General features: G+C 38.8%; 1 protein-coding gene across 9 annotated transcripts in view; it reads right to left on the bottom strand.

Moving 5' to 3' along the window:
- Nucleotides 1-24474, bottom strand: part of ABLIM1 (actin binding LIM protein 1) — a 147995-nt gene that overhangs the window by 76011 nt on the left and 47510 nt on the right. For all 9 annotated transcript variants that reach the window (XM_052798385.1, XM_052798384.1, XM_052798386.1 and 6 more), the window contains exons 3-6: nt 23514-23697; nt 20787-20896; nt 5749-5875; nt 4490-4583 (exon numbers count right to left, since the gene is read on the bottom strand). In XM_052798385.1, the coding sequence (XP_052654345.1) occupies nt 4490-4583; nt 5749-5875; nt 20787-20896; nt 23514-23697 (515 nt within the window). The remainder of the gene's footprint in view (nt 1-4489; nt 4584-5748; nt 5876-20786; nt 20897-23513; nt 23698-24474) is intronic.

The raw sequence follows: 24474 nt of genomic DNA on the forward strand, positions 1-24474 counted from the left end.
CTATGAAAACAATAGCCTAGTGGAAAGTCTATGTAAAAGTCCTCACTCTCACTATGCCATTATTTCCCGATAAAAAATGTTTTTCACCAGAGTTAATGGGAAATGGGTAATTTTTCATAAATAAAGATTCCTATATGCTGGAGAAACCCAAGGAAGAACACTGATCTCTGTTGCCTTGACAACATTTCCTGAAATACTCGAGTATTAAAGTATCTGGTATCCTCAAGAAAGTTGCAGTATCTATTTCATATTGCATAATACCACATTTATTGTGTTAGCATGCACTCATCTATCATCTGTGACTATTTGTCACAAAGTTCTGTGTCAAATAATACACGAGAAATATTTGAACTGACTTAAATGCACATGGTATTTTTCTTCCATATTTTCAGGGCTACTGAAAGTTATTAGATCTATGGCCTAGAAAAAAGAGCATTCTTCCATGATATGTGGATATTAGCAAAATGAGTACTGTTTTTTGAGTAATGCATTTCCTAACTGAGCAAAGGGGAGGGATCACCTCTACAGAATGGTTGGAGGGAGTCCATCCTCTCAAGGCTTGAATCTCAAAGGTTTGAACTCAAACCTTGGCCTTTCTGACAGGCTTTGCTGAGGGTGCCTACCAGGGGCACAGCATAGCTGCTTCTGAGATGAAGACTCAGGTCCACATCAGGAGTGGTTGTCTCTCTTGCTGGCTGCTCACTGCAGAAGACTGAAAACCTGATTTTTCAGAGGTGCTAAGCCATACTGAGGGATAAACGTGAGCAGGAGCTGAAAGCCTGCAATGTTGCAAAGAATCTCACTTTCTCTTTAAATAAAAAAAATTATCTTTTATTGGAAAAATAGATACCACCAGCCTCTGTGAACCCAAAGCTAACTTTCATGCTTTCATTTCCCTTCAGTTTTTCAGTTTTTCTTTAGACTGTCCCAGATGTAATAACAATAAGCAGAAAATAAAGCAGCACTACAATGGCATGCTGCTCATCGCTTCTGATCCATTAGAAGAAAGTGTTTGTATACAATGTACTATATACTTCCCTCCAATCTCTTTTAATCATTTCTTTGGATGAAGATGATGAAATAGTACACTTTGCTCCTGACATAACAAATTATTTTATTGACAAATAAAATGAAAGATACTGATCAGTGAATTTACTACTACCATTTTTATTAACAAAGGCAAAGTACAAAGTGTTTTGTTTTCTCTTCCACTGGTTGTCAGTAAGGATAACTTGGGCTAGTCAGTGATGCCATAACGTCTACCTAGACAGTTCCTATAATTGTGCTGCTTCACACCAAGAATGTAGTTTCCTTCCCAAGAGAGGCAGCAGGACAAGAGATGACCCACATGAAACAGATCATCAAAAATACCCAAATTTTCCAAAGAAATGTTGCCAAAGAAAACAAAAACAGAAGACAGTAATCCTCCTGTGAGAATTTCAAGCTTCATCTAAATTAAAACTTCAGGTGTACTGGAAGGTTGTGGGTGATTTCCTGTACAAGATAAGGAGATTGTTAATTGTCCTGCCTCAAATAGGTCTGCAGCCCTCCCTGAACTGTGGCATCCTGCTTTATGAATTATCTTCCATGGCCCTGTGGCTGCTTCCAATCTCTCACCTCCATTATTACCAGAGGATTTATGTCATGCTCTGACCCCATCCTTTAGACTACCTTTTCTGCTCAAAGGGGACACACATGCTGACACATGATTTTCTCATCCTAAGTTTTGACTTATTAGTTCCTTTAGTCTAATTTAGAGGCATTAGTGCTGCCCCTTTGGAACTGTGCATCTCTGACAATGTAAAAGGTTTCTAGGATGAGCCCACAGTTCTGATAAATTGCTCTGATTATTGAATGTTAGCTGCTCACCTCTATCTTCTAACCTTTTCAAGCACCACTTAATTACAGAAAGTGCTTGAATGTCTCTCCTGCATCTGCATTCCCAGATGATACCTGGAGAACTCTATTCATAGACTATCCAGGCTGCTAATACATACTGTAATGCAGTTAAGCCAATGTTTGAACGGCTTCCCTGACTACACAGTACTTATTTTTTCGGTGAAAGTTTCTAAGGACTTATCCAATCTACACCTTTCAGATAGCAGTCAGTCTTCAAGAGTTGCACTGTATGAGTAATTCAACTTCTACAGGCTTTAGAGGAGTTTGGTCTTAGTTACATATTGAGAACTACTGCTGCCCTCTACTGTATTATTATGGGTTGTGCCTCTGATTATCAGTGAGAGCCACAAATATTCAAGCAAAATTTCTAGTCTTACCCAGAACTTAGCATGCTTAATATTTCCATATATTGATAAGATCATTCATAGGGTCTGTTTCTAATTCCTCAGCATATTCTGATTCTGCAGGGGCTAGGTCAAATGGAAAAATCTTTATCTTTTATACCTGATTTTGACTCTTAGAAGAGGTGGATCCTTGCAAGAGGATGGACATGTTTCATTGCTTCAGCAAAATGTTGCTGCTCTTCTGATAATAAATAGCCATCAGAAGAGTAAGAACTATGGAGTGAGAAAGCAGCCTTGGGGCCAAAATGACTGCATCAGGGTTCTGCCCAGGACACAATGTCTCTGATAACATGAACTTTAGCTTAGATTATGATGGACAGCTAAGTCCTAGTTCAATTGAACTAATCTTTCCTTAGTCTCAACTTACTCAGTTCTGAAAGGATACAGCTCATGATCCTCTCAAAAAGCTAGGTTTCTTTCTCACCGATGCTAGGAAGAATAACATGAGTGCAGCCTTGCTATATTCACATCCACTACACAAAAGGCTCCAAATAAGAATAGCTTATTTCTTCCCAGCTCTCCACAGACTCCAATAACCTTCTTTTTTATAATTTTCATCTCCATGCCTCTGAATAGGTTGCATTGCCTGTAGGTTAGGGCACCTATCATGTGCATCTAAAATAATTTTAGAATTATTTTATGCTTCCCAATCTCAGAAATCCAATTACTTCTCTCCTCCAGTGCTTCCTGCACTGGAATGCAACTATGGTGCCACCAATACATAGTACTAAATTGAAAAACTCATCAGTAGATGGGAATAGGTAAGCAGATGGTAGCAGACCACTAGATTAAAGCCAGGGACACAGCCTTCCTCCTCAAGGAAAAACTCAGACTGTTCTCACTAATTATCTATGTGGGTTTCCAAAGGAATTAGATACACATTGCAAAGGAAGCAGACTAAGAGCCTGGCTAATTAAAAAATTGTACTTCCTCCCAGTAGATGCAGTGACAAATGCACCAGGTGTCCACACACGTTCCGAGTCCCTCATTTGGTGGCTACCATCCTGGTTAATATTCTGAATACTGAGCCAGAGAAACCTCCAGAACTAAAACCACAAGCTGTTACCACTTTATGTCAAACCTGAAACTTCTCATATGACTGCTGACACAGTCTTATATCTGTAGCAGATGGGACACAAAGAAGAGAACCTGTAATACACATTCACTAGCAAATTCCAGCTACTTTTATTTCCATAACACTTTCAGGTTTATTTTCTGTTATTCACTGTAAAACATACAGTACATCCAGTTTCTTCTTCACAAAATACACCTGTAACCGAAGTCCTTCGTGGTTCCCCATTTCTTCCACAAACTTTATTATGTAAAGGCTTTTTTTCCCAGGAAAAGTGGAGTATTAAAAATCACTAAAGCTGGAGTCAAGCCACACAGCCCAGCTCCAGACCTGGGCTCAAAGCTTAGGTTCTTTCCATTGAACAGAATTTCCTACAAGGAAGTGAGTTAACAGTTTTGCTTCTCATATCTCAATGACAGTGTGACAAGGAAGGTCCTCTGCATTTTTGCCCCTTAAACATTTCAATGACGACACAGAGGGATCCACGCATAGTTCAAGGATTTCAGCTCAAAGGGGACTCACAACAGACATAGGAGATGGAGATCAGTAGTGACAACAAAAGATACACATCTCTATAAAGATTTGGTCAGTTTCAATGAGAATGCTGAGGACTCCAACTAAGAGTCAACAAAAGAGATGGTTCAGATGTTTTCTGCCTTCTTGTTTCTGAACATATAATTTACCGCTCCAGCACATTTCTCCTTCTCACCTTCTCAGCATCATTCAGATCATCTGGCCTCATTTAAGAAGAGAAATCTCACGTTGTTAGTTTTGGCAAACTTATGGTTGCCAAAGGTGATTCCAATACTCAGATTACCTCTATAAATACATCACATCTGACACAGAATAAGCAGTGCAATAGACTTTGCATATCACCATTAAAAGAGAAACATAGAAACCACAGATCCATAGAAAATAGGGCAATTAATTCCCTATCACAGTTTTCCTGATGACTGCAAAGCTAAAACACTGAAAGTATTTCTGAAAATTAGCAACTTCACTCTAAAATCAGCAGAAAAAACTTTCCTATGTGAATTTTTGTATTCTCTGCAGTTGCATGAGGACGTAACAGGACATGGCCCAATTCCTAAACTCTAGCTTACAAAACACCTACCTCTAGGACTTTCCCAGTAATGAACTGGTGACATGCTTCACATTTGACTCCAAAAAGAACTTGATAGTCCTTTTCACAATAAGGAGCACCATCTCTGAAAAAGAAAATCCACGAATTACAAACCACCCTTTAATAAACAGGTTACAGCATGACTTACACTCTTCCCTTGTCTTCAGTCTGGAACTCCTACACACAGGAATAGGCAAATGGGAGAGAATTCAAGGGAAATATTTTGTAGTAGAAGAAAAAAATTCATATTCTCATTAGTGCCTCTTAGAATTATTCCTTAAATTCCCATCAGGAAAAGGCATCCAGTACAAACCACTGAAGTAAATCTCATTCTTTAGAACAGACTCTCTACACCTACAGGTGGTGCAATTCTAGGGAATCAGTGAAACTATGTCTATGGGGATGAAAGGAGATCACAGTCTTTATCATAGGCAGGTAGTTTTTGTTCACTTCAGCAAAAAATTCTTTGGTAGTCTGCAAGAGTATAAGCAGTCACTTTTTTTTTTTCTTAAGGTTATATAGTGTTTTAGTATGAACAAGGAACATAGAGTAAAAGTGGAAACACTAGTCATCTTAGGAGTATTTCTCAGGCACTGAACTTCTTTTAAGAAATTACAGATGCTACTTTTTATTCGATATTATACAACCCTTAATGACAGGTTTGTGAAACATACATTGTTACCCTATTTTTTCTCTTTGTTATATACCTGAAGGGGGGAAACGGAGACTGTATCTTCATTCCCTCTATTTTATCATTACACCACGTTTCCCCATTCTCTTCCTCTACACTTCCTTCCGCTCAAAACCCTCTTCATTAGTTTCTTATATGGAGATAAGAAACACAGTGCCAGGTCAATCACATCATCACATTTACTCTAGCAAAGGCAAGCAATGGACAGGTTCCTACTTTTTTTCCTCAAAATCACACATTGGAAGGCAAAATGACACAAAGCTTTATGTGGCTAACACAGAAAACACATGCAGGAATTCACCCAATCCTTTGTGGGAACCTGGAGATATATCCTCTTCCATATTGGTATTAAATACAGACTACTATCAGTAAACACCACCTTTCAGTTGCACTTTTCAGTTTACTTTCCCAACTCAGCTCTCACTGGGAACAAAGATTTTGGTGTATACGGAAAGGTGGTGAAAACTGGATTTCGAAAGGTGAACTTTCCTGCAAGTTCTTCTTCATTGGCAACAAGAACTCATGCCAAGAGTGCAGAAGAGATGCAGAGGTTACTTACTTGCTGATGTATTCCCCAGTTAGGACCTTCCCGCAGGCCTTGCACTTAAAGCACCCAAGGTGCCACTGCTTATCCAGAGCTAGCAATGCTTGTCCATTTTTTATGTCTCTTCCACAGCCAGCACAATCTGCAAATAAACAAACAAATGCATCTGTTGTCAGTTACTTGGTTCATTAACCCTCATTAACCACACACCCACTGCAACGCTTGATAACCAAAGGAGAGAATTGCACAGCAATGAAAAAGGTACATCTTCCTTTCCTCAAACACTTCCCAGGTCCTGTACAAAGATTTGGTCTTCGGCATCCTAGACACACTCAGTAGAAAACGGAAAATACCTCTTCTGTTTTTCATGCTGCTTATGATTCAAAGACTGCCAGGCAAGCTCTGTACAAACTTCAGATTTTTTTAGGAACGAGCTACAAAAATCATCACTGCAAAAAGTTGCTGTCTTCTAAAGTAATCAGTGTTATTTCTAGTTTTGCTTTTAGCAAGATCTTGACTGCTTACATGAAACTAAATATAGGAGGCCTGAGCATCATCAGGATGCTGCACTTCCCCGTTGGGTGGCAGCAAAGCCCAATGTGTCCATCCAGCTCAGGGGCGGTGGCACATCTCAGCCAGGAACAGGGGGAGAGACCTTTTTTCAGGGAGAGCCCAAGGCACGGGTGACAGCAGTATGACAGCAGTGAAGGCTGCGTGGCAGGGCATATTGTCTTCCACCTGCAGGTATGGTAAACTGTAGTTCTCATGGACTCTAATCGGTATAAGGACTCTAGCTCAGGGATTTTGGTACTACCTTGGTAGTCGACACTCACTTTTCGCTGTGATTCTGAAAGACTCTTTGATGGCAGAATGCAAACCTGAAGCCAGGAGCACTGAATGCCCTCTGTCCCAGAGGATGCCACAATGTCTCATGTCACATAAGAAATCTTTGGCTCAGCCCCAAGCTCCCATTCCTCTCCATTCAAACATAAAATACTCAAAGAGATTTCCTGGTAAGGGGCAATTCAGCACATGGTAAGATCTGAAGGGACTGATGCGGCAGACAGCACTGAACTGCAAGGGTTGTGCTACAGCTTCTGTGCCCAGCCTCAGGGAACAGAGGGACTGAGGGAAGGGAAGGCCTGGAAGACCAGTGAAGCAGAAAGGGAATGCCCATCAGCCAAGGCACACATGGAAGCCACAGAGGAGACAGCCTGGAACAAAGCATTTTCTGTATTTTATTATCCCCAAACTCGGTGTTCCTTTGGTCAATGTAACATCCTCTCCACAGTCCTGAAACATCAACAAATAGCAACAAACGGAGACCAACAGGAACAGAGCAATCTCAGCAGCTAAAGCCCAGGCACCAGGAAAAAGATCATCCTGGCTGCACTGCTCAAGCCGACTGAACAGGTACAGCCTGAAAACCTTCAACTCCTCGTGGGTTTACAGCCCAGGCAACATCACACCTTGCAAAAGGGCAAGTCCAAGTTCTTTATCACAACTGATAATGAGTCACTCCTTTTGACACTAAAGGGCCTGACTTTTGTTTCCCGGATAATGGGCCAAGAAAGCCCCAAATACATGCTGTGCATTCCTGCTATCCAGGTCACTATTTGCAGCACATCCCTCTTTCTGTCAGCGTTCTTCTTCTCAAATCCCTTAAAAGAAAAAAAAAAACAAAACGGGGGACTAAGCACCGTGGTATCTTGTGATAAAATGCAAGTCACAGACTGCTGACATGACTTGGACTTGAAAAGCAATCCTGAGATGTCCTAATACCAGGACTTTGCTCTAGAGGACAAATGTTACAAATTGAAATCATGAAATGACAAAGACTGACACCATGTAATGGATCTCTCGGCTCCTCCGTGCCAGCTCAGGGCTCCATGCCACTCTGTAATGACAGCAAAGGCTGGAACAGGTCACCAAGGGAGGCTCTGGAATTTCCAGCATGGGGCTGAGGAGACGACAAGCAAACATCTGTGAGGATGGCTTTGGTATGCTGATCTTGCCTTTGGTTTTGGGAGGATAGATCATCTCTTGAGATCCCTTTCAGCCCGTTTTCTTATTTCTTATCAGTTTTCTTATGCTAAATCTGAAGCCATGCAATTTGCCTTTCGATTGTGACAACAAATGGGATCTTTCTTCCAGTCTCAGTGGGTGCTGAACTGCAGTTTTAAACAGCACCCATTTCTCAGCTTCCTAGCACTACTGCTTCTCCGTAGTGTGCCAGCTTCCACATTCCTGACCTGGGGTCCTGCCAAACTGTGATTTATTCCCTATTGCATTAATCCTAAAAAAAGCTGCTGTATTTTCCATCCTTTTTTCAGCTTTATCCAAGAAGCTTCCATGAAGCTGAAATTTTTCAGATATGGAACCAAGAAAGAGATTTTTAAAGCACTTAATTTTGCTTCTAACTGAATTTCTGAAGCAGTCAGAATAGAAAAATTGCCTTACACAAAAGGTCTGCCTAGTCCAGTATCTTCATCTCTGTTGGTGCCAAAACTAGTTACGTGGAGGGAGTAGGGATCCATGAAGTATCTCTACCTGTTTAATTGCTTCTTTCTAAGCCAAAGGTGGTGTTGCCGCACTTACTCTTGTGCTCATGTGTGACAACATGCTTTTATTATTCTATAGCAACAACGACATTTACTTACTCTTTCTGGGTTCCTTGAAGTATTTTGGAAGAGTAAATTAACATCATTATTTCCATTCTGCTACTATCACAGATATGTTGAATGTCTACAATCAAAGTAAACTAATAGCCCAGTACTGTCTTATTAGGCTGAGATGGCTTTTAACTAAACCTGATTTTAACTCTGGCAAAACAGTTGGGTATATACATGAAAAGCTAGCAATTATCATTATCTCCTAAAATAGAAAGCAAATGAGGCTGGGCTGGGCTAAGAAAAGACCATTTGTTCATCCAAATTCTACAAATACAAGCCATTCATGATCTCAGGCCTGCATGAGGCACATTAAAGCCTTTGGCTGAATGTCATCAGCACACATATATGCAGGCAGGATCTCAGTATCACACTAAGCACAATCTGCATCAGCCTAACGTATAACCAGCACATGCTGCAAATAAAAGGGCCATGAGGTAAGACTAGTGGTCCACAGCCATATGCCAGAGCACACTTGTACCAAAAAATCTGAAAACCCTTCCCAAAGTTTTGTGCAATGCTTCCCACCACGGTTCCCTCTGGCTTCATACCTGTGGGTCTAAAAGACTGCATCCCTTGACCCTGAGCTTTCTTGTGCTTTCTTTCTGTCATATAACCCAAATTCTTCCCTACTCACATTCCTTGCACATCCACACATCCAGCTGTGCCAGGATAACGAAGAGGAGGAGGAGGAAAGTGCAGTGTACTGGTTAAAATGCAGTGAGCAGTACAGTTCCTATATGCACTTAAGATCTAAAGAAAAGCATACCACGAAAAACACTGTGAAATTACACTTGATCTGAAGGAAGACTTAAGACTAGACATTCCATGGCACGGAATCTTAGAAGAAATGAGAAGTAACACATGTTCATACGTGTTGTGTCCATGCCTAGAATCTTCAGCTGTATGACAGGCATTTCTCAAAAAAAAGCATGGCAGTATGACTTCAGTAAGGACCCAACCAGAAGAAGGTTATCCAGGAATGTCAGGAAAATAATGTATTCCCCAAAATCCATCCTAAGCAGGGGAAAAAAGATTGTATCTGTGAGCACTAGAAATACAGTTACCCAAATCACGGTATAGCCCCCCAGGCTGCTTGTGATGCCAGCAGCTGCAGCCTCCACAAGCAATGTCCACTTGCTCAGACATTGCATATAAAAATTGAATTCACTCTCTCTCATAACAGCATTAGCTGACAGCACCATTTTTTAGCCAAGCAAAAGCTTCTTACACAATTCTCTGCCAGAGATGCTTAAACATACCTGTTGTGTCTTTTGCATACTCTGGCTAGGCCTGCTCAATCTGAAGATATATCCTAACATATTTAAGCTACAGCTCTGGAATAAAATAGCCCAGAAGGGTGTCATATTTGTTGTGTCCAGATACAAAAGCAAATGCCAATGCCTAGACAAAAGGGCTGTGATGTGGAGTCAGCCAGCCCAAAAGCATGGAAAAGTGGGGGGACAGGACAAGGGAAAGTAGCATGGCACTATAATATTATATATGATTAAGACCTCTACCCCTCCCAAGCACCTTAAGCAGCCTCACTAAAAGATGTAGGCCAGGGTGAGCTGCCACACGTGACACCTTGCTTGTAAAGATATGATGAGAAAACACGTTTCCCTTTTTAGTGTCTGCATCACCCCAGACATCCAGGAGTGAAGCATCCTGCACAGCAACCCATTCGTCACTGCCTAAATTAAGCTGTGGATTTTCTTCCTTTGCCTTCCTCTCCTGCTCTCAGCCAATAGCAGAGAGCCCTGATCACAGCACAGATGGTGGGCTCAGAGCTGATACAGCTGTATTAACCCTAACCACACCGCATATGACTTTACCCACTCCCATTTGGATTGCTTTGTAAATTTACTAGCAAATACACCTTTATCTCGCATTCTCTGCTCACCCCATATAACTTATGAAAGGGAAATCTTCTCTACCTGCTTTTGTCCTAAAGAATATGGTTATGCAAAGTCATGTGCATGAGCATACCAACTCTGCTCCACACAGGGTTAGCTCTGTGAACAGAGTTAATAGCAGTCTGACTTAATTATGCATAATTAAGTCACCAAAAAGTTCCTTTCAATCCTGACGGCCATTAGTAGCACATGTCTAGATAAAGTCTGAAGCTGCCACAACCCCTACCAGTCACAGCAGTAATGCTCTTATTACACTCCTTTTGTTGCTGCTCCCCTCCCTCTAAAACACAGATACATTAGTTTTATAAAGACAACATCAGCAGGCTTCTGCCATGAAACAGGTAAAGCAGGGCAGAATGGGGGGGATTTTTATTGTTATTATTTTTTTAATTTTTAAAAGAAACAAACAAGTTTTCTTTTAACTTACACAGAAATACATTGTCAAACATAGCTGGACCTAAAGAGCAAGTTGCAAGGAACAGTGATTTGGAAGTGAAGAAAGAGGCAAATATTATCACTGGAGTCAAGGTCAAGAAATCTCTAATTATAAATAACTCTTAGCCACCTTGAAAAACAACTTAGATTGCAATAATTCTTCTGTGGCAATTTGAAGGTTGCGCAATTATCATTTCTCATAAAGTTAGGAAGACCAGAGTTTTTCTTCAGTCACCCTTTAACCACAGATCAGGCAATGCCTTTTAAAGCCTTGTTTTAAAATTAAAAGTTTTGATGATATCACACAGGCTTTTCCAGATCATCCCGATATTTCTGTCAAAGCTGAAAATACAAACTCACTTCATTGGTTTACAGTATGATAAATGCTTTCAAAGTTTAAAGCATAACTATTTGATCATCAGGGCAGTGATGAGTTCTCTGAGTCAGAGAAGGACATACAGTATTGGGAATTTTACACCCAGAATTTAGATCTCAGTATGTAACTCAAGAAATCTGCTGCCAGACCCTTCCTCTTTGCCAACACAAGGATGGGAAATGTTTGTTAGAACAAAATGCACTATTGCCCTTTTGCTAAAGGCAAAACAAACCCATGCAGGCAGCCTTGTACTCCTGAAATCTAACAATAAGAGGCTGGGCGGATACAATGGAGGGAAATAAATTTCCCATGGGAAGTGGAGTACAACTTTGACAGTTTATTATAAATGGCAAGTTTGGAAAAATTGATATATTCAAAATAAAGAAAGAAAATAAAATTATTTTAGTTGATTAAATGTGGAAAGAAATCACAATGGCATGAACTGGCATTCTCTGCCTGCAACACAAATCCCTGTTAACCATCTGTGAGTGCCTAACATTGACTTGCCTTTTTAAGAAACAGGTTAATATACATCTTGGATGTATTGTTACTGTAAATAGCTCTTTCATCATCTGATGTAATTTAAAGTGATTTGGAAAGATGAATGCTCTTCCCCAACTGTAGTTTGTTAACACGACATTATTTTATCAAAGGAGTTTTTATTTTTCCCCTCTGTATTGATGGAAGCATTTGTGTCAGTCTTCTACACAGGAAAAAGAAACAGTATTTCCCTTCTTTCCACATATTTCTATTCCTCCCTCCCAAAGGAGGCCAAACCAATTGACCTTATAACCTCTTACTCCTGCAAACTGTCCCTGCAAGCAACATACTACCAGGTTAGCCTTGTGCCATAACATCAACCTCAGTCCCTTCTTCAACCCAAGCTTTCATACAGGTGTCTGAACTGAAAACCGAAGGGTGAATGAAATAGGAGGAGGAAGAAGGAGGAGACATGCTACAAACTGAGAAGAGTTTTTACTTGTCCTGTAAAGGAAAGATAAAGATTTTAAAAAAATTTTTTTCCCCAGCTTAGCAGCCCCAGAATCCCAGCTGTAAAACTACTCTGAAGGATAAACCACAGCCATGTACATCTAAGCTGAGGCTAGTCTTTACCCTGTTATTTCTTTTACCACACTTCAGTACTTGGTTCCAGCTAAATTCAAATTCACAATTCCAAGTCACAGTACCCCAAGTGAGTTGCTCAGTTAGTAAACGAGCTTCACTGTTTAACACCCAGCTCGTGGATAGCACATTGTGTCTCTTCATCTGCAGACTATTTTGGGTAATTTTCAATTGTTATTCTTGGAAAACAAGCAATTCCAACAGGGTACAACCTCCAACAATTGGAATGAAACATATGACAACTTTTTGGAAGTTTTTTATGCCCTGATAACCCACGGCAAAATAAGGTCTAGCTAACAACAAATTCAGTTTTCACATTCTTTTTAAGTGACTACCTGGAAGGCTTTCTGAACATGACAATTCCCAGATACTCTTATCTCTGGGGATCTCCTCCTATAGTTGTGTTTTCCAAGCTAGTGATGCCTCCTCATGTAACACCCATTTACTGAGCAATTTCTTGCACTTTCCCCAGAACTTTCTTTGGAATTACCTTTTGATTAGTACTTCTCTGGTAAAAGCTAAGGACATGGACATGTTTCAATTTCCAAGTTCAAGATGGGGTTACACTTAGACAAATAAGAACCAATATTTATTTAGTACACTCATATAGTCTATTCATAATTGTTTCTGCCCAATTTACATGTAACACAGGAGTATACAAAAGAAATGGGCAAACTGGACTGAAAACACCTTCCTGAAAAACAGCAATTTTTGTGAAGGAACATTTTCTGATAGAAAACTCGTAAATCAGAAACTTCCTTCCCTGCCACAAGTATATTCTTAATACAGTTGCTGCTCTGTCTCTATCACCCAAAAGTTACGCTATAACAATGCTTTATACACCTCCAGAGAAGGATCTAAGGCAATTTATAAAGCAGCAGTGAAAATACCCATCCTTGTAAAATAAGAAATAGCTGAGTAAATGGAGGCTACTCAAGTAATTTAGCCATTGTTATGAAATACAAGCGAGGACTAAAATCAATTCAATAAAGCAATTCAAATGATGAAAATGCCTCAAAAATTGCAAACATTCTTCAAAAGAATAAATCTTGGAGTAATCATAAAAATGGGCCTGTGTCATTGGAAGGATTTATCAAAGGAAGAGCTGCATATTCTTAGGTGTAATCTAAACGCTTTTGCCAGGAAAGAACTGTGCTTGGGTTTGCATAATTTCTCTGAATTTTGTATCATTTCCTGCATGTTGATTTGCTTATTTTATTCTTAAAAAGGGGGGCAGGGTAAAATTTTAGACCCACCGTATGCTCAATATATTAAGTCATAAATGTAGCTGCTCTGCAAGGTTATTACAATCAAATTTAGATTAAAGTACGGAGAATTAAATACTGATAGTTAAAAATAAATTATTTCATTTAAAATCAGAATTTTAAATTTTAATTTTAATGAAATCCAGGTTAAAAATCCAAATGGGATCTGAAAACAGAGAGAAGAAACTTGTTTTCCTTTTCCTATCTATGAACAAAATCAGGAACGATAACATCTGCCATTTAAAAAATCTTTAAGAACATGGTGATCCAAAGTAAATAGTTTTATAAGCTACAGACCCTTGACAAACCAGCAGTTCCAAAATTAAAAAATATTTTAATGCATTTACTTTCTTCATGTGTCTAGCAGATTTCAGGTAGTTTCTTAAATTAAAAAAAATCCACAATGCTATTTTATGCATTCTAATTAAACTTCAATTTCCATTCAAACAGAGCTTGACATAAATCATGAGGAAAAACAGTCATTAGGGAAAAATATAGATGTTAAAGAATATGACAAATTTATGCGGAGCTATATTAGTTTAAGTAAATGTGTACAGATATGGAATATCCCCATGCTTATCAATTAGCCTATTATAATTAAAAATCTAAATGTAAAACAAGATTAAAATCAATTATTCTAATCAAGGTTTCCTGGGTTCTCAGGTAAACCATGATTAGAATCAGTGATTTAAATCACAGTGTTTGAAATCAATCCACAATGATGTCTGTGGTATGTCTTTATTCTATGGTAAATTAAAAAAGACACAAGTCCCTTCTGTCAAGTCCCCCAAATCCTCAACTGAATCTCCAGTACCTGAACATAGGTATGCAGGCTTTAATGCCACAGAGATATGTGAGTGTTTCTGTATCTTTAGCAAATAAGCCAGGAATTATGAAACAAGAAAATCTTTGTGTTATAGCACACAAAATATACTAAAACCTTAAGGTTCAAAATTATACAGAGGATTTTAAAAACTACATTTTTAAAACGCATGTTCAAAACCATAATTGTTGAGCCCGTTTAAGTTCCCCAGTACATTCACTGAAGTTTATGGATATTGTGTGTATTAAGGCAAAACTGGGCTCAGTGTCTTACACTAAGGCCTGTCCACATCTGTGCCAAGTATTTGTACAATACCTATATATACTACGTAGCTTTGACACACAGTGTGAAATGGTAGGATATTTCCTAAGAATTAGCTCAAAATCCTGTGTTGGATGTTGCTTAATATCCTTTAAAGCCAAAAATCACTGCAGATAGCTTGCTTACAAATAGCCAGCCAACTCTTACCCTTCACTTTTTAAGTCTTTTCTATGGACTTGAAGGAATTTTCTGACAGCTTAGGAAAGAAGGATAAAGAACAAAATAACGAAAACTGAGTCAAATGTGGCTAAACAGTTACAAATCTAGCTGCAGACTTTTCACAAGAACCAAGATTAAAAGGAATTTTGCAACCATTTTATCCACTCAGCTAACTTCTAATGGAGAAGTTTGTGATGCCTATAAATCAGCTCACACATTATTTCTGAATACTGGCAACAGTCACCTATATCTTTATCTAATGAAAGGACGGTTATGTCCCAAATATAAAACTGCATTAAGAATTAGAGAGTCTTTGAAGGAGGACTGCAAAGCAAATTTGCTGCCTCTCCATTCTGATCCTTCATTGTTTCAAAAACAATCTCGCTTCCCCCCGACTTTCGGGGCAGTGAGGAAAAAGATGATTCTCATTTTTTCCTGGCCACCTTTTTCTTCAATAGGTAAGGTATGTTGGCTCTGCTCTACTTCAACATTACCAGAAACCTTGTTGGAAGTTTCAGATATTTACTGGGAGCTTAGCTGCAGGTTATTTGAAGAGATACAGCTATGGAATAATTAACAAAGATACCTTTCTCCCACAAGTTCATTAAGCATTAAGCTCATTATTTATATCACAATAGAGCTAAGATCCCCAGTTGTGAGCCAGGATCCAACTCTGTTAGACTCTGTACTGATGGGTATGAAAACATTTGTCCCAGAGAACTTACATTCTTTGAACCAGAACATAATGTGCAAAACAGACAAGGACAAACATGCAAAACAGTATTGTGAAATCTCCACGTGGATGCTGGCTGGGCAGGGAACAGCTGCACCAAAGATTATTTATGCACATGTAACACTGGTCATTTTGAAAACTCTGGTCCACGTCTTGGCTGTACTGTAATGTTCTTAACTCACTGGAGAGGCTGTTACAAAGAAAGGGGAGTTGAAATACTTCCCCGTGCTTCTTTCCAAACAGTATCATCACTGGATATCTTGGCATATACAGGGCACAAGTATCTATTTCACTGAAGAAGAGGAAACTGTGAAAGTCTCCACCATCATTTTAAAAGAAGATTAATTTTTCAAACGAAAACTCTTGATAGGTGATTGCAACGCTTCAGTTTCTTTTGGATAGGGAGTTTTTTTGCTATCCATCTAGAAAGCCCACTTTTCATTTGAAATGCAATTTCTTAATTAGTTCATGCACATCACTAAAATGATCCAACGTTTCAGCAAAAAGGTAATCCAAAATAACTAAAACTTCCTAACCAGCACCCAGACAACAAACCAACAGAGAAATGTCTCAGCCTCAGGTAGGGAAATAACATAACACTCTTATTGCTGAAGTGCTTTATCATGGAAATAGTGGAGCAGAATGCCTAAGGGAAAAATCTCTGTTTGAGGAAGAGGGAAATTTATTAAACTGTGGTCAAAGACACATAGTCTCTTCAGAATTTCAACGATGACCCCTGAGCCAGAAGACTGCTGGTTCGAGTTCCACCAGAGCAGACTGGTGGCACCAACTCACACGCCCACCCCAAGCGCAGGGAATCTCTCTACGGCTGCTCTGCTCTCAGCTGTACTTTTCACGACACCTCTTGTGCATTCAAGAAGAAACGCAAGCTGGCGTGGTACTTTTTAAAAATGAAGGTCTGACTAAACGAGGGAATTTTTTGTTCAAATGTCCACATCAGTTCACTTACCAGCTGCCTTGGTGAGAATTCACTGATAAAATCCCCTAACTAAGAAGTATGAAAGAGGGTAAGCCTGTTAACATGGCCAGCCTACTTGCCTCTGCTTCACACGCTAATGCTAATAGAAATCCAGAGTGCGTACCGTCAGTCACTGTGAATTTGGCCACTAGGGCAACAAAATAGTTTGATGCGGGGGCCTGGAAAGACATATGATAAAGCTCACACTACTCTTTCAAAGGTACCTAACCCTAAAATGGATGAAGAACAAGGATTTAGGAAGACCTTAGGTTCTTGAATTTCTCCTTACACAAGTTAAAACTACACAAATTTTCTAATTTTAATGACTTTAGCATCAATAGATAAGGGTCAGGCAGTAGTACAGTACTTAGGACTGCATCATCTAAGCACCATACCATCTTCAATTTGCTTATAACCACAACATACTAGTAAGCTAGGGCAGCGTTATTTTTTCATTTTGCTGGTAGAAAACTGCGCCTTGAAATTTAAGTACCAACCCTGATATATAAAATATGTATGAAAAAAACCAGAAAGCTACACTCACAATTCCCAGGTGCATGGGAAGTAACCACTAGATAAACATTCCTCTGACGACATGGAAACAATGAACCATGAATCCCCAAACAACGTAAAATAACAACAACAAAAATTCAGAAGTTTGACTTCGGCTTTGACTCTTTTTCACTCTAAATTACAGCATGAAATTAGGAAAAAAATCCCATATAATTTACAGATTTTTAAAGGTGGCCTTCGAAAACAGTCTACAGAATACGTGATACAAAATGCTGAGGGACAATGAAATAAGGCTGTCATGTATGGAGGAGAGATACAATACAGGAGACAGTAACTAATAGAAGGTAAAATGAGGGGAGGTGGTGGGAAGCAGGGCACCCATCACCAAATAGCCAAGCACACAAGTTGCAGTCTTGCCTAAAATTCAGAAATAATAGATGCCTGTACAACTGCATCTCTGGAAAGCCAGTATGGACCATAACAAACACAGGTGTGCTATCATGTAGCTAGAATACAACAGAAAGTAGAAAGAGCTTAAAACAGTACAAACCAGGCAATCATGATGTTGTATAGAAAACCTGGACACTGTTTAAAACATAAATAGTAATTACCAGGATACACTACTTATATTACTCCTTTATTGGGCTCCAAAGAAAATAACTTCCTGTCTTTGGCAGAATCTTGAAAACCCTGAACTACCCAAGCCATCAACATCACACTTTTAGTCAGTGTTGTCTAGTTGTGCCCTGCTTCTGTGCTGCTCTACATCTGTCCCAGTCACTTTGCTTTACAGATCACATCTCATTTATCAAGCTGTCATATGAAATAAAACAATAACAAAAATGAACACCATCCATTTCATTTGTCTGCAAAGCTATTTACAGGTATTTGGTATTAGATTTCCTGCTGAATGAATGAAAATCCCAAACCTAGTGCACTGTGTACTTCTAGCAGTGTCTAAGGAACAGGGTTGACTAAATTGTGAATTATAATTACTCTATAGCATCTGTATACTGAAAAAGACTGTCTTAGCAAATTAGAATAAAAAAGGAGTCACTGAAATGGTTCTTCAAGAAAATAGCTATAACTACTCCAGGTAATACATGTGCAGTGAAAGAAATAAATTAATATAAATAACAGAAATAAGTACCACGGACCCAAATAATATTAAACAACAAAAAAAGAAAATTAATTATTCGGTATTTTTGCTTCTGGCTTTCATTAGTGTGCACTATAAAAGAGTGTAACAATATTCAGGTTCATGTTATTTGAGATGTTAACCCCTGTATTTAGAGGCATTTGATTTTCCTTGAAATCATCCAAGAAAAGCTGTCAATAAGCCTTTCATTTATGTGAAGTAACAGACATTAGAAAATGGCAAGTCAACATTAATGCAGACATTCTAGTGGATAGAAGGCTTCCTTTTACATTACATAAGCCAATCAAACCTGATATACCTTCAGTCTATTGAATTTCTTCACATCCAACTTTCTTTGTTTTAAGGAAAGCCTCCTCTAGTAATCTACTTGGAAGTAATCAGGGGAAACTGACAGCAATATAGGATATAAAATAGATGCACAGCATGAATGAGATTCTTTTCTAAGAGAACTTGTATTAAAAAAAAAAAATCCTGTCAAAAAAGGGCAAAGCATTAGAAAAAATTGATGTGTCTGATTCAGCCAGCAGGAGAGACATGGAAGCAATCTGGAACGGCTTACACTAATGAAAATTTACTCTTGAGTGCCAGCAAGAAAGACTTCTCCGTATCTAAGTCAACTTTTGCACAAAGCTAAAGCAGTAGCTGGCATATCTTTGAAGACAGAGGACACTTCATTAGTATTCTTTTAACTGAGTTTTTCTCAACTTATAAACACATGCTGGTCTCACTTTTATTTGTCTGTTTTGGACAGACATTTGCTCTAAAATGACAAGAAACTCTATGCTATAGCTTTCTACAAGTCTTTATCCATAAAAGTACAAGATGCACAGTGGCAGGTACTTGTAAACTGTTAAGAGCACGAGCTCTCTTGCTGTGTGTACTGGTAAGGCAGTTTGCCCAGCAGGACCTGATTTTGATTTAAAAAAAAAAAAAAAAAAAAAAAAAAATCTTATCACAAGTATCAGGGAAGATTGTTTTATAATCCTTGCTACCTATGGCTTCAGTGTGAAACCCAAGACTCAATTCAAGCAGAGACTATGGCTATCAGGAAGTGACTCTCCAGCTCTTTCACTTGCTCACTACCAGACAACTTCAGCCCACCATTTGCTAAGGGGCATTTTGGCACCTGGAGTCATGTATCCAGGAAGCCGCCACACTGCTGGACGAGTGCGCCACTTTTTGAGAACCAGACGTAGCGTGATCCAGCTACTTCAATCACTGAACACCAGTTGTTTGGGAATCAGTGCTGTGACACGCTTAGAAAAAGAACATCAGTACCGTCCAATACCTCTATGCCTGGCATTTCCCTGCCAATTACGCCTCCTAAATATCAGTAATTCAAACAAATACAATTTCCACATCATTCCTTTATCTCAGAAGGATTCTCTGGGTGCCTGAAGTACCTCATACACCTCTATGTTGGATTGTAAGTTTTGTAAGGCTTTTTTCAGGTTCCTAAATTCCTTCTTAAGTGATTAGGCCTGTTCATTTTCAGCTCCAAATCTACAGTTACAGCGGAAAAGTATCACTTAACAGACAGAAAGGCATGGTGACAAAAAAATGGCTCTCATTTTCCATTTTGCTAAGTGTCTGATTACATGTTCTCAGGCAAATTAGATAACCTGAGATTCACTTGACTTGCCCACTGAGCACAAACGTTATCCAACTTTGCCTTCACATTGCACTTTATAATCCTAGGATCTCAAACCAGTACAAAATACACAGTGTCTTCCTGAAGGAAACCAACACTGGTGGAAAACAACCTAGTGTCCCAAGGAAATCTCTAGCCATTCTGAATTATAATACTATACTGGGTAAATCATTACAGATTAGGGTGCTGAGTACAATCCAGCAGTCACAGAAATAATCAGAAATCCCCAAAGATTTAAAAAAATTAACTACCAGAGGCAGAGATTAATATCAGTAATTTACAAATTATTTTTTAAAAGCATTAAAACCCAACAGCAAACAAAGTTAATTTCCTTCCCAAACCTTCTTCATTCTCTCTCTTTCCCCTTAACTTGCTCTCTCTCTTTTTAAAAAAGGTTTCTTGAGGTTCTGATCACAGTATCATTCTGGTATCAGTCTACTGGAAGCATAACCCTGGTGATACTCCTTTTAAAGGATAATTTAATTAAATTAGGGTGTTAAATAGTACAAGAAAATTAATTTCCTCTGACTTTGTCCTCCTTTGAATACTTAAACCTGTGCAATTATACATGAAAAAAAAATGGCATCTATCAACTCTGAAACCTCAGATTTCATCAATTAGATACTTTTCCAGTGCCTATAAAGGAAAATCAGGCCTTTTAAAAATCCAGTCATTGGGGAAAAGTCATTTGCTCATAGTGAAATGTGTGTCTCTTCCCACCTGTAGTACCAGACACTTTTAATGAAGGAAAAAAAAAAAAAAAAAGAAAGAAAAAACAATGGTTCTCAGAGATAGTTTGCATTTCTAAAGGTGAGGAAAAATTAAAAAAAAAAAACAAAAACAAACCCAAAAGATTGCATTAAGTTAGTTTCAACCAAATGTTGATGAACCTGGGAAAGTGAGAGGCTTCAGAAAGAAGATGGCATACTTACTGCTTGAGGCAGACAATTCTTTTGGACTGGAGGACATTGGCTGAGCACACATCTGGCAGAGACAGTCCCTTCCATTAAAGGTAACTCGATCGCCTGGTGGAAATGGACGCCTAGAGAGTTAAAGAGAAAAATGTATTTTAGCAAAGCTATGCCAGAAATTTTCCTCTGTTCTCTATCCCTTGAGTTTGCTGCCTTTCACCAATGCAATCAGTATTTTACAGAAACTCAGACCAAATAGTTTCTGCAATGTGGCCTTGGCAAAGCCAGGCACTGGAAGAAATCAAATCTGTGGATGCAAGCAGAGCAGAGGTTAGACTTGCCTTGTATTTTGGTTTTCAAAAGTTATCAAACACACTTTATCTAAAGAGTAGACGACAGTGAAATCCACTTAGCCACAACAGCTAGATTTATGATGGTCTCAGCATGATGTTGTGGACAGCAAATGGTACAGAAGAGAACTCAAAGGAAGAAGTGGAATTGGTCTTGAGGTTAGTGAAGGAATGTGGAGCTAGTCACTCATAAATACACTAATTTCATCTGTATTCAGCAATGAAATATATGACTACATTACAGTGGATGTAGCAGTTTGCAAAAAAATTGAGATGTTATCCACATTCATTCTCCTAGAGATTTAAAATAGGTATCTACATTACAGAACCACCACTGTAATTGCTACCTGTACAGATGGTGCTAGGAGAAAGGTAAACGCTGAATGCACTATGGAAATTTGAGATTATTTGCTGAACCCAACAAAATGTTGGATTTGCTTAACCCAACAAAATGCATTAGGCAGAAATTGACATTGCTGTTAACTCTTATTTGGTGTATAAAACAGAGGATGAACAATGTTTTTTATGAGCTTTTCACTAAAATGAGAAGATTTAGTAACTCCAAATCTTTAGTAAGTAGCTTCAGCTGCTGAGTACAGACCCCCCTACACCACACCTCACTCCAAAACTGTCCTTAACAAATGAACATCTGCTTGTTTCCACAATATAAAATGTTTAAGGCATTGTTCTAGTTTCCCTTCCACTGCCATTCTTAAGCAGGCCATAAATAAATCAGCAGCAATACTGCATTTCATGAATCTATTCCAATGACTCATCTTTCGTTCATTTAACATAAAAAGATGGATGCAAGTCAATGTAGAGAAAATTGATGTCATGTTTCATACTGTATCATCTACTTTCACACTGTCCTTGGGAAAATAAAATGGAAACATACACATCTTATGATTACCAACATGCAGAAATTCACACACTTTTAAAAACCAAATGGAAAAATGTTCAAAATACTTTCAATAGAAAAGGTGTTGAAAAATGTACCAGGCTATAGGACAAAGTGCTACTCATCAGAGATAGCTATGAAAGATTAAGGTAGCAGCTGGCAAGCCTGCCACACTAATACTCAGGCGCATCATATGATGGGTTCTCCAACAAGGTAATATCTCAGAACGTAGGTTCTTGCCTTTCTTGTTCATATCATCCTCCTGCATTAAGTTTCAGACAATTCGACTGCTGTCAGATTCTGACTTCTAGAGAACTCCACCATCTCCCTCCAAGACTACAAAGGAACAGGTCCTGTCTTTTGGGTTGTCCCTCTCTATGAAATCTACCTACATCTCTATCTGATGCTTGTAATGTGTCCCTCGGCCATTACACTGAAACTCATTTAAGAAAACTTCTGTTTTACTTGCAGAGCTCAGAACTGCAGAAATGAACAACCTGATGGCCATCTTAATTCCAGCTTAGTAAATAGTAACTATATACATAACACAGTTGGCTCTCTGTAGAATCATGATGGCACCATAATATCACTTTACTTCTGCTTTATAAGATTGTTTTTACTACTATAAATTGTGCCACTTCCATAAAAACCTACAGAAGTTTTATTTCTCCTAGTGTATCCAAAATATTATAGTGATCACCATAGCAATAAGGTACATGCTAAGACAGCCTAAATTCTAGCATAGTCTCAGTGCCTACAGCCAGCTAATAGAGAACACTATGCACAGGGACTTTGGGTTGAGTTCAGGCTGTAAAGCTGAGCTGAGATTTTCAAGTATAGAACTGCTCAAATGAGCAGCCTATGAGAGCATGTAGAATATTTGTCCAGTAGTCTCCTAAATTCTGAATTAACATCTTAGTGAGACTTTAAACAAAAATACAAGTTAAAAATGCCACCTTTTGGCCCATCCACCCAGCCTCAGTTAACTTCTTTTTACTCCCTGTAGAACTGGGAACAACAAATAACATTTGGGATGAAGAGGGGGATCACAGTTGTCCCAAAGCCATGTGTTCTTACATGATATGAAAATGAGTCTCCAGTATGTTTTCAATCGTTTAACTGTTCTTATAGCCCAAATGACTTCTCTATTGTAGCATGCAGAGTTCTGCGCTACCTCATTTCTCCCATCAAGCTCGGCTGATCATCTGAACTCAACTCAGCCCATGTCCATTATCTCAACATGTAAGCCTGATACTCAATTCTTCGATATGTGAGAGTAACTTTCTGAGAACAGGGAACTACATGTAACAGAGAAGGTGTCCCCTCCAAATAAATGAGTGGTATTTTGAAGACCCTCAAAATCAGACTTGCAGCAGATCTTTTCCAACCAAATGCTTCCTAAAGAGAAATGTGTCTTGAGACTTGTGTCTCATGGTGATACCTTTCTCCCCGTTTTCCTCGTACTGGTTCACGCCATGTTAGTTTAAAGGGATGACTTACTTGCAAACAGTACAGGCAAAGCAGCTTGGATGGTAAGTTTTTCCGAGAGCTGTCACTACTTCGCCTTCCACGAACTCCCCACAACCGTTGCAGCGGGTACCATACATACGCTGGTAATCCAAGGTGCAAAGATATTCCCCGTTCTTAATGAAAAAGCCTCCTTGTGCCAAGTCACAGCCACACACTGGAAGAAAAAAAAACCACACAGATTGGAAAAATACACCTACTAAGGATGTCAGCAACCGTCTATGCTGCTGACAAATGAGATGACCCTGGTGGTCTTGCTCCCTTCTGTCAGATTTTTGCTTTCTCCTCCTGTCACTACATGCCTTGACATCCCAGGAGATAGTTGGTATTCTCTGGCTAGAAGAGAGCTTGTAATAAAGACTTTCCTTGGAGGAATCTATATTATTGTAACTTTCATGTACTTGGTCCTCGCCAAGACCTCGGTTACCTCACATCACCCAGTTAATGCTGTTATCAGAGTTATTTGTACTAATGCAATCTTGCTTTCACTTCTGGGACTGGAGTTGAGCAGAAGAAAAGATGTGATTCCATAAATACAACAGATTTTACTATTTTATACACTAGCATACATTTTTCCTGCAACCATATGCTTTAAGAAGCTTTCAAGGTGCTCATTCTTTTTGAAACAATGAATACTTTAGAAATGTTGTATGGTTTAGATTAACTCTTCCAGTCCTCAGATAACAGAGTTGCTTCACCATCGTTGCATCAATAATTTTTGTTTTGCTTTAAAAATATTATCTTTCAAATCTTCAGGGTGATTTTACAGTATTAATTTAGACATAAATACTGGGAGAAAGCTGCAGTGAAGAGAAAATCAAGCATTAAAAATATAGCCACATCTCCACTATATACACATTTCATGATATATGCAGCCAAACTATACAACAGTATACTGGACACTGAATAAAGCCAATAGGAAGAGTATTCCCCA

Source organism: Harpia harpyja, chromosome 10 (assembly GCF_026419915.1).
Source record: "Harpia harpyja isolate bHarHar1 chromosome 10, bHarHar1 primary haplotype, whole genome shotgun sequence".
NCBI lineage: Eukaryota > Metazoa > Chordata > Aves > Accipitriformes > Accipitridae > Harpia > Harpia harpyja.